Below are 14,742 nucleotides of genomic sequence, written 5' to 3' on the forward strand. Positions count from 1 at the left end.
GCAAAGCTTAATAGCTGTAATTAAACAGGCAGGTACTGTTAATTAAATGGTTTTATTTTTATGATGTTTTCCCTTTAGACTTAAAAGTTGCCAATATGCAGAGGGAACATTTTCTATTCTAATTGTACATTTTACTTTATAGGTAATCTGGGAACCACTGAATTTTATTTCAAGGCTTTGAGGTTCTTTTCTGGGCAAGATGGGGGACTGTGAAATATAGAGGAAGTATCCAAGCTGCCTCTTTGGAATTTTTTGAGAATTGTGGTGTTTCAGAACTAGTAAATAGTTTTGAAATGCTTCATTACAATGTCATACAGTGCACCACATACTGTTGTGAGAACATCTTGGATGCAGCAGTTGCAGCTGTAACAATCACGCTGTATTTTGTCTAAAATAGTTTTATGCTCTGATCGCTCTTGACTTGAGAAAGAGTATTGTTTGACTGTAACATTTAGTGAGATTTTAAGGTTTGCATTTGGATCCTAGAGAGGAAAATGCAGCCAAAGACTGTTTCCAACCCACTTATTGTTCTGGCTCATTCGAGGGGTGTACTGAAATACTAAACGCTGTCTTCCCCATCTCTCCTATGTTTATGAACCAGCCAAGGGTCACCCTTTCTCTCAGAAGAAGGGCAGGAATACCTGCTGTTAGAAGACTTTGAAAGTAAAAAGATTCCACTGCAGTGAGTGAACAGTAGCCATTCTTGGCACACGTGTGAGAAATTAATGACAGAGCCATTAACTTGCCTGAAAATATTGTTTGCTTGAGATGCGTCTTGCATGGTGTTCTGTGAGTTTTAACAGAAGAACCTTGTAACTTTGGCTTGAATTTTCTGGAAAGAAAACTGGGTTATTATTTATTTACATATCTACCGCATTTCTTTTCTGTGCTTGCTCATTTGTCCCAGATTACTTGCACACAAGAGCAGTTTTGCTACCGTATCGTTCGTAATATTCTGTTTAATCAGTCATATTGCTTCCTGCAGATGGGAAAAGAATCAGCTGGAAAGGATGAGTGGTCAAGCCAGCCCGAATACATCATTTTCAAAAATGGGATGATTGCCCCTCAGACTAAAACACTTCTTAAACATTTTTTGCTGGGTCTCTGTCAACATGTAGTTTTTAGGATGTGGATACTTTTCACTGGATTCCCCTTGCACCTCTTCTCTGTGCACCTTAATGCCTAGTCTTTGTAGTCCAGCAGGCTGCACAGTTTTCTTTTCTTGATATGTGGAAAGAGATGTCCAATCCTAATACTGGGTAAGGGATAGCTTGGCCACTGAGCATAATTTGGAGATACATGATATCCACTTGTGATAACACTGAATTCATGTCATAGCCATCCTCTGCTTATAAAGTGAGGAGTTATCATTGTGTTATATCCAGCCTTGCCATTGTTTTAAACTGAGATATAAAAAAATAATGCTTATCTTAATAACCAGTTGTTAATAGAATATTTAAGGCAATTGGGGTTTTTTTATTGAGCTATACTAAAGTGCTTGGTAAAAATTAAAATTCCCAAAGTAGAGAAGTCATTGGGCATCCTGTCAAAAAAAATCCAAACAAACAAAAAAAACCCCCACAAGTAAAGTTTGTTCCTGTCAACTATGCACTGTGCATTTTCAGAATTGTACGTGGTGTTCTTATCATGATCAGTGGTTAATGCTGATTTTTGAAAACTAGTTAAAATTCAGAGGCTGAATTCCTTGACTTTGTTTGGACTTAAACTGCTTTCTTTGTTTCAGACTGTCTTCAAACTTTTAGTCTTGCAAAATCAGGTTGGTTACAACCCATTCATATTTTGAAAACTGTTTCAGTAGACAGAGGTTGATTCCAAAAGATTGAAAATTATGAAGTAAATCAGAAATGCCCTCTTATAATGAGAAATGTAAGTTGTTGCCATCAGCTAAGCAAATTACAGACCTGGCTGTCTCATGCGTCATGGTTTTTGAAAGTCTTCTAAGTGCTTGTGGTCAAGAAGCAGCACCATCCACTTTGACCCAGAAAAACTCCTATATTTAAAAAAGCATTTGTTGCTTGCATGTGATGGGTAATCCTTAAGCACTGGCATTGTACATGTGCTGTTGTTGCATTTTTGAGCTCTGGTTATATAGTCCTGTGTGTTTTCGTAAGATAAATGTAGTGTCGATGTTTTATTTCTGTAGTTTTAGAAGTTTTTTTTCATTTTAAAGTATATCCTAGTGAACTGGAACTAATAATTTTGGTTCTGCAATTGATTGTCGGTGCCCAGCTTCTCTAGACTGCCCGCTTTATTTTTATGGCATGAAAAACAGAGATCCCAATCCTCGCCACACTTGCTTATGTGAAAAACATTTGACTTTTGCTGAGATTTCAGTCTGAATGAATGTCATGGAACTGGAAGAGTACATCTAGAAAGCGAGGAACTCCTGAATCAATTCTTTGAGTAAAGAGGAGGGGCTGCAGCAGGGGCTGAGCTCAGTGTTACCGGTCACACTGTTGACAATTTATTACGCGGTCTGTAACCTCGTGTAATTCCTTCAGTCCCATGGGCTCTACTTTTTGCAAACGTTTTAAACCTCCAGCGGTTCATTTGTGAATTCTTGAAGCTCTGAGGCAAAGGGAGTAAACTGTTAAGAGACAAGAGATATAATTTTTTCATGGTCAGCACTGGAGGGAATACAGGAAGTTTTGCTTCCCTGGTTGTGCCAAGGATAAATAATGAGAAAATTCTCTTATTTTTGGGAGAGAGTCCACTAAACTAATGCTGATTAATGTTCTGAGTTACCTAGAAACCAGTTCTGGCCAGTAAGACAGAACTGAAAACTATGTTTAAAATAATAACCAGAGCATTTCTCTGATGAAAAAAAAAAGCCAAAACCCCTAAGAATAAGCTAACAGGAGAAGGTCATATAATTGCAGTGAGAGAAATCTCATAAGCTGCTCATCCTGGTGGAAGATTGTATCTCTGCTATTAAACAGAACAAAAAGTTCTGTTGGTTGGGTGAATGACATTTTTCTTGACTGCAGATGTCCATTCCAAACTAACCATGTTGGTTCCCTTGATAGCTGTCAGGGAGGCACTTTGTGAGGGATTCCTCGTGTTTACGTGGATATCTAAGAGGAACAGATTGTGTTTCACAGTCTCCATTTCTCTGATGACTGCAGGGGAAATTTAATTGGATAGCTAAACTGGATTCCTTTTTCCTCAGGTTGCCAGAACCCTGGGAGATAAACGCAGCTGTCCCTTGAGAAAGAAAGTTTTGTGCAAACTTACTGACGAAAGAAATTTGTATAATAAATATTGGTTGTGATCCCTCTGAGGTAGCGAGCCTCTTAAATAAGGGGGAAAATGGTAGTTCATGTATTTTATTCCTCAAAAGTTTCAGAACTGTGTGGTCCAGTTGCTTAATCAAGCTTACTAAGAGTAGCAGGTGTTCACTGAAACATATGCATGATGAAATATTTACGTATGTATGTATAAATTAACACAATGTATGGTATTGTGCTAATGAAAATAGGAAATATCATGGTATGATTGGTCAAAAAGCGTGTGGACTGCCTTAACTCCACCAGTGTTTTGCCACTATCTTGACTTTCATTTAAGCAAGGAGTCCAATACAGAATCAAGACCAGTAATAACAGAATTTCTCTGCCTGGAGCACAGTAACTGGGGAGGTTTATAAAGAAAATAAAATCATTGCAACGTGGTTGCTTTCCACGTAAGTTTACTGGTAGTAAACTTAGTAAACATTAATACTGGTTAGTACCACTACTAGTGAGTGCTATTCTCATAAAAGAATTTCCTAAGAAATCAAAGGTAAACAGCTGTGCAACTTTATTTAACACCACTGCCTTAATTTGCATTCAAGACAAAAGCACTCTGTTGCACATGCAACCTATGGATTTTTTTTCCCCTCAAAGAGCATACTGTTTTCCTCCTATTTATGTTCTTATCTCCTACTTCTCTTTCCTTTACATATTTCAAATGAGTTTTATGTGGTCAGTACAACATCAGGCACACATTTAAGAGCATTACAAGCAGTCATTTTTTTTCCTCTTAACATCTTTTTCATACTGATTAGAACTAGCAAGTACTGTAACCCCAAGAATGGAGTGTCTTATTTTTATCTTTAACTATGCCATTAAAGTGCTGCTAGTTGCCAACATGGGTTAAAAAAATAACAATTAAAAAAAATCCCTCCAGCACCCAAACCAAATAAAAAAATCCCCCAGCTGCCAAAAAAACTGCTCCAAATTGGCATCATGGAAATCACTTGCTTTATGAAATATCAACCTGTTGTGGAGCTGTTTGTAAAGCTCCACAGTTGTATTATGTGTTTCACATGCATGAATTTGTACATATGTAGTCACTTAGGATCCTTAAGCACTACTATTTGTTTGATAATTGAGTTCCTGCATCTCATTTTAAAAAAATAAAAATAAAAACTTGGAAGACACTGACAGACTTTTTAGTTGTTTACATTCCAAACATTGTGTCTATCGCTTGTAATGTTTGTTTTTCCTTTGTGTTGTTCACCAACATTTTAATCTTACAATCTCACATGTAGATCTCACGCTGACTCGGCAAAATCCAGCTCTTCTGAAACAGACTGCAATGATAACTTGCCCTCCCACAAAAACCCCGCTCCCTCAGCGAGCAAGCACGCTGTGAACGGCTTCTTTCCGCAGCAAGGGGTCTATGACTCCCCTCCTTCTCGGACCGGACTGACGCTGGCAGACTGCAGCCTCTATAACCTGCCCAGGAGTTACTCCCAGGATGTTTTACCCAAGGCAGCGTCTCCGTCTGGGACTGACGCGGAAGGAGAGCAACACGTTTTCAACGCGCCGTCGGCAACGTCTTCGCTGGACGCACAGATGAGACACGTCTCCATTAGCTACGACATTCCCCCCACACCTGGAGGTACTTATCAGATTCCACGAACTTTTCCGGAGGGAACGTTGTCTCAGACTTCAAAACTGGAGACTATTCCAGATATTCCTCCGCCTCGGCCACCAAAACCTCACCACGCTGCAGATCGGTCTCCTGTGGAAACATGTAGCATTAGTCGCACTGCTTCCGACACGGACAGTAGTTACTGCATCCCCACAGCAGGAGTGCCGCCCTCCCGCAGTAATACCATTTCAACTGGAGATCTGAATGTCTTTCGGAAAGGTCAGTACTCCGCAGAGTTTTTGTGCTAAATGGTGTGCTCTCGTGAGGGATGGTGGGATATGAACGATGTGAGCGGCGTTTCTAGCCCTTGGAAACAAGTGTGTAGCCCTTCACAAGGTGGTCTGTGGTCACAGTACGTAAGAAAGAGGTAAAAGAGATTATTAAAGGGAACATCAGTAAGGGATGGACATTGCACTGTGGCATTTGGTCTTGGCTAAAAATATTTGAAGACCCAGACATATTTGTGGTGTTACTCATCTTTAGAAAACACCAGTGAAGAACTAATCTTTTTTTTTTTTTCTGATACCTAATAAGCTCATATAACTGAATTCAATACTGCCATTATCAGTCTTTCAGAACGACCAAAGTTAGTAAATTGTGGTCCAATCTGCAGAAGCTAAAAGAGTTTCATGAAGGTCAGTGGGATTTGGTGTATACCCACAGCTTTGAGATCAACCCCGATTGGGTGATCATTGCCACTAACCTTTATTTCATTACTTGTGATTGACATGCTTAGTGCAGTTTTTAAGTAAAATTGAAGTTATTCCTTGTGGCTACCTAAATGTTGGTACTCTAGATGTGCTGCCTTGTGTATTGTCTTGTTAACTGCTTTTGTGCTGACTTCCATCATTTTTTAGGTTCCTGAAGCAGGTGGGTATTACAGTGTTATTTTTAGAGTGAAATTCTAAGCTGGTTATGGTGAATGCTAGTGTTAGAGGTCTTTTGAAAGGAGAATTGTTTGAGTTGTGCTTGGTATGGGATGAGAGGCTGAAATGAGGGGATGGGAACAGGGCTTTTAGAGGAGGCAATATACAGAATGGATGTGACATACAGGTACTCAAATAGTATTGTCCTGTTTGTCATTCATTTTGTAGGCTGAGTATAACAATATTGGTGGTTGATAGCATTTTAAAATTACAAAGTAACACCCTGAAAGATCCTTGTTTGCTCCGCTTACCTTCTCTCATTTTCCTAAGTTTGTAGGTGAATATTCCTACACTAAAGCTGAGATTCTCTGTCTCAGGAAAAGTAGCCTTTCTGAAAATACTGTTTTAATTTGGTGCTCAATAGCAGAGGTGTTTATTTTTCCTCTGAGATGGAAATCTCAAAAAAAACTTCAGAGGTTTTTTACAGGGCAAGGTGGGGCTAAAACCCAGAGTTTTCCCAGTTTCTGTACTGGCATCAGGAGGAAGGGCATGCCTGCTGCAGGATAAGGCAGTCTGCCACCTGCACGGATGAGCAGCACCTGGGAACCAGGTGTCCCACAAACACCCCTCTCCACCAAAGAACCAGCCACGAAGATCGAGACCTTCTTAGTGGGGACTGCTAGGAGCCACAACTCTGAAAATGGAGAGATCTCTGCTTCTGCAGCAGTTTGTTCCAGTTGAAAGCCCCTGGAGACCACACTGGGGAGCTGAGAGAAGGGATTCACCTGTTCCTGCAACAGATGGAATCCTGTTGAATCAGCACTTTCCAAGGGAAGGGTATCAGTAAGGAAACCTTTCTCCAGACCCTGAACTGCATCTGCCATTTGTTTATTTTAGAATAGCTTTTTCATGAGGGCCCAGATTCCGACTCTTACACTAAGTTCATACAGGTGCTTGTTTGAAAGAAAGACTTTGCTGCTTCTTTAAAAGCAAAAATTCCTTTTTCTTTTCTCACTGTGGAAAACCGCCGCCATAAGAGCTTCGCGTTGTGACTGATGGGTGCTAAGGTTGTTTGTGAGCACAGTCCTCCCAAGTACAGATAAAATCTATGGGCCACAGCTTCAGGAGGCGTGTTTGTATGCTCTCAGAAGCAGACAGTAAATAACAACAGACTCTGGATGCCTGGTGCCAAGTGACAGGAACAAGGATGATAAATAGCCACTTTCTCTTCTCGTTTCTTTAGAAATTAGTTCTCAAGACTGTTATGATATTCCACGAACGTTTCCGAATGACAGATCTAATTCATTGGAGGGCTTCCATAACCACTTTGTAAGTATGACTTGATCTGATGTGAGGCGACAGTGACAGTGCTTGAATACTCTTGGTTCCTGTGTAAAAAAGCAAGTTGCACGGTGTTTGTGATTTTTCAGTTTCAGTATTAATCTGAGTAGATTAGGTTAAAAAACTCATATGATTCACAGCTGATTGCATAACTTATTTTGTTAAAGGAAATATATGTTAATTCTAGAAAAACAGAAGCATGTTGACAGTGGGAAGTGTTTCAAGTGAAGAACTAGATGAAAATTATGTCCCAATGAATCCCAACTCTCCTCCACGACAGCATTCCAGCAGCTTCACTGAACCCATCCAGGAAACAAACTATGTACCAATGATACCAGGCACGTTTGATTTTCCATTATTTGGAAAGCAAGTCCCTCCTCCTGCTCACATGGGTTTCAGGTCCAGTCCAAAGACCCCTCCCAGACGGTCGGTACCTGCTGCAGAATGTGAGCCACCGCCAGTGGATCGGAACCTCAAACCAGACAGAAAAGGTGAGGAAAATGTCCACTAGAAGCTAATTTAATTAAGAAAATAACATAGCTCTCCCAGCTTCCAGTTAGTGGAAAATTACCATATTCTTAGAAATTATTTTAAAAATAATTTTTATCCTATGAGGTAATTGTAACACAAAGGGATCGTAGGATTATTCTTAACAATATTAAAGCATCACAAAAACAGTGCCAAATACAAGCATAGGCTTATATGATAGCCCTGCAGTTACTAAAGAAAAAATGACACAGAATTGCTGACATTTAGAGGTGTGAGTTTTAGTCCTCATACATAGGAGACACTTGTGATGCAGAGAGAGCACACAAGGCACTGGATAAAATACAGATTTATAGCCATAACAATGCTTGGTACAGGAGCAGTACACATTTTCACTTCAGAAGGCCCTTCCAAATCTATCCTAAAAGATTAATCTTGTAAATCTGGTGCACACTGTGTTTACTTTTCCTTTAAATAAGGATTATTTGAGTGACTGGTGTTCTTAAGGAACAAAGAAGATAGGGTTTCAATGTGTCTGTAAGAGATACTTGTATAGAGAATCACTAATAAATAGCTTGGATTTTCCAGTTCAGCTGAAATTTTTTATCAGCCATCTTGTCAGAAATACAGGCAAATGCTTAAGGAACTTGTTTCCCCCACTATGCAGTTTTTCAGACAAGATAACTAACTTTCTTGTAGAAGTGGCAACTACAGAACATTAGGTCAAGTCTCTGCGCTATTTTGCATATGAGTAAGTCCTATTTTTAATCTTATGCATTTGAAAAAATTAGTATTTACATTGAGAATGCCTGACTTCATTGTAGGAAAGCTTGATGGCAAATATTCAGATGGTCTAAAATATTCACTAACTAAACCTTTAAATTAGTATTTTTCCCACTAGGTGAAAACAGCCTGTAATTAAGGGATGTAGATAGTATCATGATCATATAGATGAGCTCAGTGTGAAATGGAATGTCTTATTCTGCCTGTCCATGTTCAGAAAGCAAGGCATGGCCTTTTTCAAGACCTTGGCTCTATGCATGTGTCTAATTGTTTCTGTTTTACCAGACAGTAGTTTTGCTTAGTTCTTAAGAAATACTGGACAGTAACAGATTGATGAAAGCTGATGATGGAAAATATTCTCAAAATAAGCACTGAACTGATTTAAAATATTTTTCCTGACTGGCCAGTTTGTGTATTTTACTGATAAAATGTTTGACCTTCAAAAGCAGTAAACTTCTGTGTTTAAAAGCATCTCACTTTTGCTGTTGGCAGTGCAAAGCTGCCACACAGATGTCTGCTGGTGCAACATCATTGCTCTTGCATCTCTTTTTGAAACTGAATTAGTGGTTCACATTCTGAAAGTGGCATGTGAGGCTCCTGCTTTGCTCCCATCCTCAAATGCTTTACAGCTAGAAAGAACTAGCTAACATTAGGGAAAAGATTTTTAGATGTGCTAACATACCTCTGAATAAGTGTAGAGTGACTGGCTGAAATTTTTGCCTGGAGACTTTTAGAAGCTGTTACCACTGTAAAATAATAGGATTATTTAATGTCATTTACAAGATAACATAATTTTAAAGTAAAACTGTCCCTGAAAGTAAATATTGTATAGTAAATGCTTAGGGGCTGCAAAAAATGTCGTGAAGATCTTGAGCTACCAAGAGTGGTAATGATTCTGATTTATCACTGAGGGTTTTATCTTAGTAACACATATACACACAGCCTCACTCAAATTTTATCAAGTGCATTACTGTGAGTTTTCCATTGTTGTGAAGAGCAGATATGATGGCACATCAGAATGGTAATATATTCACATTTTAGTAGCTGAATTCTCCACGCAAATAACTCCTTCCAGATATACCTTTGGGAAAATAAAACTGCAGTTTCTTTTGATTTAAAGTAGGATAAAACTCTTGTTTAAGTGGACCTTTACCTAATTAAAACAAGTGTTTGCTTTATGTTCTTCTGTGTTGCTTTTTCAGCTTTCAAGTTCTTGTAGCAGCTTCTACTATCAGGTTGTTTCTGCTTATGTAAATGTACTGCAACGCTCTTCTGCTACAAATGAGTGCATAGAAAGTATTGAGTTGGCCAATAGGTTCAATAAATCTTTGGCAGACACAGAAAGGGAGGAAATGGAACATAAAATATTTACCTTCTGGGTATTGCTCCATTAAATGTTGGGGTTTTTTAATATGCCATTGGTTCAAGAATTTCTGTTGAAGACCACTGGTGCTTCTCTAAGAGATGGCGTTACCACAGAGATCGGGTGTGTTTGGGTGAGGTATTGTGAGGGCACATCTCCTGTTCTCTTGGAAGAAGGTGCTGTATCTTTTTTTATTGGTTACAGATTGCTGCAAAAATAGTGTTTGCACTGCCTCCAAGTAACAATTGCTCTTTAGTAGCTACGAGAAGTATCACCATTGCCTTTCAGATGAGCATTAGCTTTAGCTCAGTCATGTTGGTGTGGGCCAGGGAAGTTTGTTCAGTGCTAAAAATGCATTTGACAAAGAAATAATGCGGTGAAACTAGCAGATAAAGAAAGAATATACTGCTTTTTGTTGTCAGATGTATGTGTTTAGCATCTCCTCTGCTTTCCTTTGGTTTAAGGGCTTCCAGCTTACAGGCAGTATAGTTTGACAAGAGTAGAAAGTGGAGGGCTCGGTGATGGCAGGGCCCCTTCTCTGGCATATAGCCTGCTCTCCCCTTTGCTGTTCTGTTCTGTACACCTGACATGAAACAGATACTCACTTTCTTCTGGTTCTGCTGTCTTTGAAGAATAATGTGTCAGGCAGCAAGGACCTGGCAGTCTGTCCATCGACAGTAGTGACTGTAGTGTGCAGTGTCTTCACAGCTCTCATACAGCAGCTGACGTTCAGGGTAATTTATCTAATCATTAATATTCTCCAAATTTCTACAGTTATGTAGAAGTAGTGACTGACAGGGGACTGATTTATGAAAAATCATTAACATAGGTAAACTAAATGTAGGTAATAGGTCTAAAATTTACTAAAGTACGTGCACATTCTTTTGAGGAGGGTACTTGTGCAGCCCAGCCCTGAGAGGCATAGGCCCTTTGGTCTTCCCAGCTGGAGGAGTAGCCAGGACCAGGAGCCATGGTGAGCTATGACATACCCTGTGTCTTTTCCCACTGGATTTTAAAGCTTTGCTTTAGAAAATGGATTAAAAATAATAACAAAAAAAAATAGAGAGAGAGAGCCTTGAGATTACGCTACAGGTTCACATAGTTTCATTTTCTAGCTCACAGCTGCTTCTGTAAATACAGGGAGCTTCCAGTACTTTCTGAAAAATAAAACTGCAGTTTTGAACCATGTTCAAAACATGGTGTTGGCTCCCTGCCTCAATAACTTGAATCAGAGCACTTTACTTTTTCTTTAAAGAAGCATACCAAAAGGTAAGTGATGTACGGCTTGGAACAAAATGGAGAGCGTTTAGCAGGTGCTTCTCTGCATTCACCTGTAATTGAATGATAAAAAAAAAATCTTTTTTAATTTAATTTTTTTTTCAGGGTACTATTTCTTTAGTTATATAGAACCATTGTTTGTATTGATTTTTGTATTTCTGCTCTTTGGCCGCTTTAGCTTGCCACAGTTGCATGTAGTCGTGATGCTAATTTGGAAGCGTGTTTGCTAGCAAAAGGCTTCGAGCAGAAGAAATATTGCATCCATCCATGCAGTTGAATCTTACTCACTGAATTGCTCAAAGACTGTGAAGGGTTCTGCCACAGAGCAGTTGTGACATTTGTTGTGACAGTGACGTGTTCCTTCCTCAAAACAATATTTATCCAAGAAGGAGCGGTGGAATTAAAGGTGCCCAAACACGGTGGGCAGCCAAGGCAACAAAGAACACCTGTTCAACCTATTTTAAGGAAAAGGTACCTGGTCAAAAATGAAAGGAAAAAGGTGTGAATTCTTTTTTATAGGTCAGCAGGAAGCCTTTGAGTGACATAGCATTTGAGATGAGAGTGTCTGTCAACCTCTGGGCATGCTAGTGACCCCCTCCTGCCCAAGGGTTTATTTCCAGGACTAGGGGGATGGAGTATGTCATCTTAAACCAAGACTTTAAGACCAAACATCTACAAAATCAGATTTTTTTAAAAACTGTAACTGTTTAGGAGCCCTACAGAAAGAGTCCTTATAGCTATGTGGCATCATCTCATCCATAAAGTTGAAATCTGTGCTTGTCATCTTGACTGATAAAATACAGTTTTTCAATATCTGAATCAAACTGTTAAGTCAGCGATGGAATTGGGGATGGTGGAATTTACTTCTTCAGAGTCTCAGTTTGATGCCTAGCTTACATTAACTTGGTAAATTCTTTTTTCTGAGACCATTTCTACCAAAGTGGGTATTTTAAGGTTCTGCAAAGAAATGTATGAACTATGGGCATATGGCTGAATTAGCAATTCATAACCATGATGGAATGAAAGTTAAAATTTAATCTCATTCATTTCAGTATAATATTGGAATGTAATGCATGAATGAATATAAATGTAATTTTAGTCATGTTTTTGATCCATAGTACTTAAAAACACCTTATGAGAGAGTTCCATTTAGCACAGGTCCTAGTTCAGAGTCACGGGGAGCTGAGTTAGAATGATACCCTCAGGATCAGATTGCTGACAGAGGCAATACAAAATTTGGGAATCCCAGTTTACAACAGGGGTTTTGGGTAGGATTGCAGAGATTTTTTTACTGAAATAACCAATAACCAGTGTAGTGCATTTTCACTTTTTTTTTTTAAAGGCTTATATTTCAACAAAAATTTAATCTGAGATGCTTCCTATGACTTAAGTCCATAGGATTGCCTTTAAAAGAGGCTGCTGCTTGGCCCAGGCAATTTTCAGCCCAGCATGTGGTGAACTTGGATTTAGACTTGGATTTAGTGGGTGATGCACACTTTTCTTTTCATGCCAAGAAAATACCCAGTTGCTTCTTGAAAACAAGAAAACAAACAAACAAAACAAACCAAGGGAGAGGAAGAAAATTCTCATGGAGTTGGGAATTGTGATTGTTTTTAAAAATGTTAAAAATTTTATCTGGTTGTTTTTCTCATAGTTTTTTCTCATTTAAGATGTTAAAAGACATTATTTCTGTGGTTAAACCACAAATATGTGGATTGCTTCTAAAAATGTGGCTGTATCTTGGCCATGGCTCCTCATGAGCATCTCCCAAATGGATTAACTTCATAGAAAATTCCAGTTTTCTTGATGTAAGAGTATAAACCCACTTTGAAAAGGTATTTGTGTACAGAGCTTTCCCATGGCAGGAAGCACCTGCCACATTCTGGTCCCCAAAGGACCTGCTATGATGCTCCTGGATAACCAGCATAATCACCCATTGTTGTAGTGTAGTAATGGTGCTGTAAAAATCCCAAGTAAAGTAGGTAGTTGTTAAGGAAATTAAGAATCCTCATTAATCATGGAGGCAGTTATAAATAGCCTAATGAACAATTTCCTTGTTAGACACTCAAACATGTAAATATTTAAGTTGGACAGCGTGAACATGTTACATGTCCTGATGCAGGAGGAGCATCCCACCAACCTGAAATAAAACTTCAGAGAAACAGTTAAAGCATTTGTGAATACAGGAGCTGACAATTCTTTTAAAATAATAAATAATAATAATAACTAGAAGCTGGCAACACTGCAGTGTTCTACGCTATCGTGATTGTCTTGCATGTTCTTTAATAAAGGTTCACTTATGTTCTCAGGCTTTAGGACAAGTAGGCATTGAAAAAAATCTGAATGGTGATTTTAATCAGCAGCAAAAACTGAACTAAAGATCTGTTAAAAAAGAAACTGTAATTTCTGTGATGACTTTTTTGAACAGAAGTAGTGTTCATTTTGCTTTTGAGAAATCCAGGCATTTAATCCTTTTTTTCTCTCTTGGAAACTCCTGTTCATTCTGTTTAGGAATTCTAAAAAATCCTGTTTTGGGGGAAAGTTTCGGTGCTTCGTCAGAATTCCTAAAGCAAGTTGAATACAAATTTACTGAATTTTTTTTTTCTTCTTTGATCCCCCACAAGCTCCAAAGGCTCCCATTTAGCTGAAAATTAAACTTCCTCCGTGCCCGTACAAATTATTTCTACAAGCCTAGTTTTTACTTAATAGCTTGAAATGAAGTTTACATAACTCCTTGCTGCGATACTCCAGCCCTTAACTTGCAGCTGTGATTTGTCTTACAAAACTTTGAAACAACAAATAATTTCAGTAAAGATTTCGTTTGGATGGCTGCGTCGCAGCTGCAAAGGAAGCTCGCTCCACTTTGCTGGACACAATGGCTTTAAGAAAATCAAACACACGAGTTTTCTAAAGACAAACTGCAATACTTGCTCTGATGCTACCGGTAGAGATGGTAGTTTTTAACTCCAAAGGCACCACGGAGAGCAGGAACAAGTGAACAAGGGTAATAACGCCCTGTTTTTTTCCCCCCTCCATAGAATTTTTCTTTTCTTCCTTGTGTGCTTATTGCTTTCTTTTAGGAAAACGTAGTTTTTGATGCACATATTGTCATGCTGTTCCCTTGGCTTTTTTATAGGCTTAATGTTAGGCTTTACTTTTCCAGTGAACAAGTTGAATTCCATTACTTTTTTCGTGTTTTGTTTTTGAAGTCCTTTGCACTTAATGAATCTTAGTGCAGGTTTGAACTGCTAATCAATAAACACTCCAGAACACTGTACTTTGTTATCGAATGCTTTTAGTTCATCATGCTTTGGGGGATTTTAAAATACAGACATGTAGAGTTACTCACAAATTAGAGCAGTCAAATAGTATTTTGATGATTAATAGCTTTGGTATTCTCTGAATAGTTTCATGGCATTTGGCAAATATTTTAGGAATACCAGTGAACCTTAGCTGTCACATCCAGTTGGATTTCTTCATAATCAGATTTTTTTTTTCCAATTCATTCTTAATTTCTGGAGCATTCAAAGTACCAGTTCTCTGAGAAAAGTTATTTTGAGAAGGTAAAGATGTCTGAGAAAACTGGAGAGCCTCTCTTTAGGTGACTGCTTTTTGTATTTCATAATATTGAAGAATAAGTCGATTTCAGTTTGGTTTTGCTGTCCTAAAGAGGCTGTAGTTATCACCATT

The 14,742-nt window shown here is 38.6% G+C and overlaps 1 protein-coding gene across 8 annotated transcripts in view; it reads left to right on the top strand.

Annotated features, from left to right (window-relative positions):
- The window catches only part of GAB1 (GRB2 associated binding protein 1), a 101,320-nt gene that overhangs the window by 73,038 nt on the left and 13,540 nt on the right, over positions 1-14,742 (top strand). For 5 of the 8 annotated variants that reach the window (XR_007899918.1, XM_051768114.1, XM_051768113.1 and 2 more), the window contains exons 4-7: positions 602-682; positions 4,550-5,154; positions 7,045-7,130; positions 7,330-7,633. Coding sequence is in view for 7 of the 8 variants with exons in the window: in XM_051768114.1 (XP_051624074.1) it covers positions 602-682; positions 4,550-5,154; positions 7,045-7,130; positions 7,330-7,633 (1,076 nt within the window). In the remaining variant the exon portion in view is untranslated. The remainder of the gene's footprint in view (positions 1-601; positions 683-4,549; positions 5,155-7,044; positions 7,131-7,329; positions 7,634-14,742) is intronic. The other 3 variants (XM_051768115.1, XM_051768118.1, XM_051768117.1) reach the window with 2 other exon arrangements.

Source organism: Manacus candei, unplaced genomic scaffold (assembly GCF_025592945.1).
Source record: "Manacus candei isolate 608988 ecotype Guabito, Panama unplaced genomic scaffold, ASM2559294v1 h1tg000092l, whole genome shotgun sequence".
Taxonomy (NCBI): Eukaryota; Metazoa; Chordata; class Aves; order Passeriformes; family Pipridae; genus Manacus; species Manacus candei.